This window comes from Arachis ipaensis, chromosome B06 (genome assembly GCF_000816755.2).
Source record: "Arachis ipaensis cultivar K30076 chromosome B06, Araip1.1, whole genome shotgun sequence".
Lineage (NCBI taxonomy): Eukaryota > Viridiplantae > Streptophyta > Magnoliopsida > Fabales > Fabaceae > Arachis > Arachis ipaensis.
The window spans coordinates 15,194,150-15,199,101 of NC_029790.2; the positions used below are offsets into that span (position 1 = coordinate 15,194,150).

The 4,952-nt window shown below is 30.7% G+C and overlaps 1 protein-coding gene across 2 annotated transcripts in view; it reads right to left on the reverse strand.

Annotated features, from left to right (window-relative positions):
- Positions 1-4,952, reverse strand: part of LOC107645818 (probable aldo-keto reductase 1) — a 12,137-nt gene that overhangs the window by 5,709 nt on the left and 1,476 nt on the right. The window contains exons 5-7 of one of the 2 annotated variants that reach the window (XM_016349942.2): positions 1,547-1,643; positions 1,121-1,274; positions 742-1,038 (exon numbers count right to left, since the gene is read on the reverse strand). In XM_016349942.2, the coding sequence (XP_016205428.1) occupies positions 839-1,038; positions 1,121-1,274; positions 1,547-1,643 (451 nt within the window). In that variant the 3' untranslated portion in view covers positions 742-838. Of the gene's footprint in view, positions 1-741; positions 1,039-1,120; positions 1,275-1,546; positions 1,644-4,952 lie in introns of those variants that run through there. The other variant, XM_021104092.1, reaches the window with a different exon arrangement.

Consider the following 4,952-nt stretch of genomic DNA (forward strand, 5'->3'; position numbering starts at 1 on the left):
CGAAAATTGGGTGTATTAATCACTCACAGAGACCTGCCAAAAACTATGAGTAAAAGTTGTTGTATCTTAGATGATAAGGCGTGACGTTGGAAAATGTAATAGGAAAGAAGAACCTCGCCCATGCTAATGTGTAAACCAATGAATTTTGGCAAAGCACCCCGGCACTGTTGGAAAAGTGTAAATTGCAAACGGTGCATGCAGGAGCAAATAAAATTAGTAGGTTAATTATATTAGTTAATTGTAATAAGGAAATACAAGTTTCATGTTGTTTAGAATAGTGAACTTTGTATTATGTATTAGTCTCAAATCGTCTAAGTTATGAAGATTTTTTTTCTCTCCCATTAATATAAATAATTCATATACCTTTTATTTATAAAATAGAGTTTAGTTGAATATGATATAAGGTTTGTGCTTATTTTACTCTAGGTTCTCTTTAGAGTAAGAGGTCTAGTTTGCATCTTTGGTTTGGCCAATCAAAATAAATTTGTGACTATTTTTATCATAGTGAGGTTCATAGTGGGGTTGCTAATCTAATCAAAATTAGTGAATCTAAACTATGTACTCATTGCTCAAACACACTGTTGGGTTAATAACTTTTTTTTCACCAAAGATAGGAGACTCGAATCCGCAATCTCTTAATTAAGTATGGAAAGACTATGCCATTTGAGCTATAATTCATTGACTGTTGGGTTAATAACTTAATATCATATATCATACCATGTCTATATATAATAAGGAACTTATATTCAAACTTTCACCATGATATATATTATTTAATTACTAGTAGTATTATTGCCTATCCATGTTATCATCATCCTTTCAATTATGATTGTGTGTTTCAAAGTTCATAAACGCTTGAATCTTTTGGAGGTGTGTTAGCAAACTTCCAAGATAACTTGCCATGCCCTTCATTGTAGTGCTGAATTCCTGCTATATCATCAACTGGAATTGCTTCCGAAATTTCCCTTAGCTCCTTCTCAGTAAATTTCACCGACAAAGCACCTATGTTTTCATCCAAGTTCTTGATTTTAGTAGTTCCTGTAAAACTCTACCTCCATCAATATAATTATTATCTCATCACCAGAACGAGTTTATATCTAAATTAAACAATTGATGATACCAGGAATAGGCACAACATCATTGCCTTGTTGGAGTACCCATGCTAATGCCAACTGAGGAGTGGTGCACTCATACTTCTTTGCAAGGCTTTCTATTCTCTTATATATCCTCTTGTTCTTCTCTATGTTCTCTGCTTGGTACCGAGGATGAGCACTCTAAAATGTTAAATAAATAACTAGAAATCAAACAATCAGATAATTTTTCTTGTTGAAAAATCAATAGTCTAATAATGTACTTTACTCTTGATGACTAATTTTAAATTAGAAAAGTAAAATGGTTGACATCACCCTAAACCAAAGTCACAAATTGAACTAGTTCAGTGTTCCTTCTAGTAGGATTAAGAATTATTCCTAGCTGTTTATTAATTTATTTATCACAACCTAATGACAAATTAAAATCAAGCATGCATAATGATCAAATATGGTACCAAGGAGCTAACAGAAGGTAAAGTTTCGACAACTCCTTTTCCACCAAAAAAGCCACGACCAAGAGGGCTATAAGACACAATTCCAATACCAAGTTTCCTGTACTAAAACAAGAATAAAGATTAAAGACTAAAAGAAAAGTGTAGTCACATAGCGACATAGTTTCAAGTAGGAGGTTAATAAAAAAATGAGTAATTACCCAAATCAGTCCCCGAAGATTTTAGAATCGGACATTTTAATCCCCAAGGAAAATTAATACACGGATCAGTCCTCAAGGTTTTACTCCGGCAGACAAATCAGTTCCCATTCATTTTCCGGCAGAGTAATTACCCAGATCAGTCCCCAAAGATTTTAAAAACGGACATTTTAGTCCCCACGAAAAACTAATGTACAAATCAATCCCCAACTTTTCTCTCTGTTAGACATAATAGTCCCCCGTCCAAAATTAATAATTATTTTATTTTATTTTAATTTTGGACGGGGGACTATTATGTCTAACAGAGAGAAAAGTTGGGGATTGATTTGTACATTAATTTTTCTTGGGGATTAAAATATCTGTTTTTAAAATCTTTGGGGACTGATCTGGATAATTACTCTGCCGGAAAATGAACTGGGGACTAATTTGTCTGCCGGAGTAAAATCTTGGGGACTGATCCGTGTATTAATTTTCCTTGGGGACTAAAATCTCCGATTCTAAAATCCTCGGGGACTGATTTGGGTAATTACTCTAAAAAAATATAACCAAACTGAACTAAAGCTGAATCAAACCCTTTTAAATAAGGTGAATGCTACGTGCCTATCATTTTGTATTTAAGGCTGCGTTTGTTTATAGAAACAGGACACTGAGACAGGACACAGAAATACAACATCGTATTTGGCAGAAGTGACATGGACAGAGACAATGTGTCCAGAGATACTGAATTAATGTATTTTGTGTTCATCTTGATAGTAAGGACATAGAGACACTAACAAGGGACACAACTTATTTTTCATTTTTTCTTTCGTTATTTTTGTTAATTTTTTATAATTATATTTTTTTATTATTATATTTTTCATCTCAAATTTTTTGAATAAAAAAAAATGAGAATAAATTAGATTTTTATAATTTGTTTTAGTTTTTTTTTTTACCAAAGATAGGAGACTCGAACCCGCAACCTCTTAATTGAGTATGAGGAGACTATGTCATTTGAGCTATAACTCGTTGGCTTTTAGTTTATCACCAAACAAAATACAAGAATATAAAATTTTTTCTCTTATCTCTTGTGTCTTGTTCTCAGTGTCTTGTCCTGTTCTGTCATTAGAAACAATAATACATATTATAACAAATTAGAATAATAAACAATGACCAAGAATTATAATAATTAATTTTACAATGTGAAAAAAAAAATATTGTATAAGATGCTAATATTGGAAAATATCTACGGTTAAAGAAGAAAATTAGTAAATAGCGTTCGATTTTATCTTGACCGAAAAAATTAATTATTTATAGACGTTTTCCTGTGGGTGACGAGAACTGGGTTGGGCGACTGACACACGCAATTTTACTCGGTGTTCAACGAATAACACAGCTTCAACGAATAACACAGCTTCAAAAAAAATTTTTGGGCTTCAAATCAAATTGGCCCAAACATTTAACCACATTAATTAACATAATCTATTACCTAACTTATTAATCACTTTGACAAGTTAAAGTCTGTTGTTCCTCTGGTTCCGTCAGATTTGTTTTGTCTTGGGAAACATCTTTACACGTGTCCAATATCCATGCACTCCACCTTGTTTCAGCATGTAAAGAAAATTCTTCATTTCATCACCGTAGCACTGCCCTTCGTTTAAAACCAAATAGAACTCGTTTCGCTAAATCATATCTTCTCTCTCCTCAAACTGCTTCAGCACCGGCCGAATGGCCGGACCGTACCAACCGTCCGCACTAACAGCGTCACTCGGCCGGCAAAGGCTAGAGCCTCCGAGAGCTCGGTCCACCACTACCTATTTTGGCTGACCACGTTGGCTAAATGCGGTTAAAAACCTTTTTCAATATATAAATTAGTTTAAACTCGTTTTTAAAATTAAATTGCTTTTATTTTTATGTGTGTCCGTATCATATTATAATTTATTATTTTTATTCAATATTTTGTGTCATAAATTTAATTTTTTTTAACTTACATTTTTTAATATTGTTGATTTAAATGTTGATAAAAAATAATAAATTCTGCTAGTTTTGTAGTGTTAGTAAAAAAAATACATTATAAATACTCTATTTAAAAGTAGCTTATATATCTAAAAAATAGTGTTTATTATATCGGTTCTGCTACGTTACCAACAGCATATCTGTCAACTTCTGCCAACTCTTATTTATAATTGTGTTTTATAGAAGTGTGTTCGTATATGTGTCTAATAAAAATGTCTTTTTTATAGCTGTGTTTAATAGAAGTGTCTTTATAAATATATTTTCTGGATGTGTCTCTTTATATATGTATTTAAAATATATTAATTATTAGACACATCCACGAACATACTTCCATGAAACACAATTATAAATCAGAGTTGGCAGAAGTTGGCAGATAATATGTTGGTACCCTATACTTTTTCTTATTATATTTGTTTAAGTAGAGTCCTAAGGTTGCGTTTGGAATGGAGATTAATACTGAAAAATAAAGATTAAATTAAGTTTTTATATTGTATTTGGTGTAAAATATACCGAACTAAATCATATCTTTAAGATAAATATGAGAAGAATGTTAGAGGATTAGTCATTTTTTAGTCATCAATATTTAAAAATATGGGATAAAATATGTTGTTAAATTTTTAGATTAAAAGAATTAAGTTGATGGCTAAATAACGACCAAAAATAATAGATTCTGATGATCTCCTAATATTTTTCTAAATATAGCACCAAATATATTGTTAAATCATCTTCAATAGAAAACTCATCTTGGTCTCTATTTATGGCCCACTAGTTATAAAAAGTAACTCTACATCAGTTTTTGTGTCATAAACAGTAAATAAGAACTCAAAACATCTCTTTCTTCTTCTTCTTCATTAGGAGGAACTAACTTTACTTCCTATTGTGATCTCACTTAATTAATTAAATTAAAATTAATTTAGTTACTATTTTTTGCAATAATATTATTAAAATGTGTAAATTCAAAAATAATTTACTATTAAAATATCAAAAATACTATTTATACACCAAAATCAGCTACTAAAATCAGTCATTAATGTATTTGTGTATAAATACATGTGTGGTTTAATTTATTTTCAATGCGTATCTATATTCCAACATGTATTTTATACTGGTGGTTGACTTTGGTAGCTGCTTTTGGTATACATATAACATTACTCTAAAAATATTAATATTAAAAAAAAATAACTTCGTATATAATAATAGTGCACAATATATAATTCGAG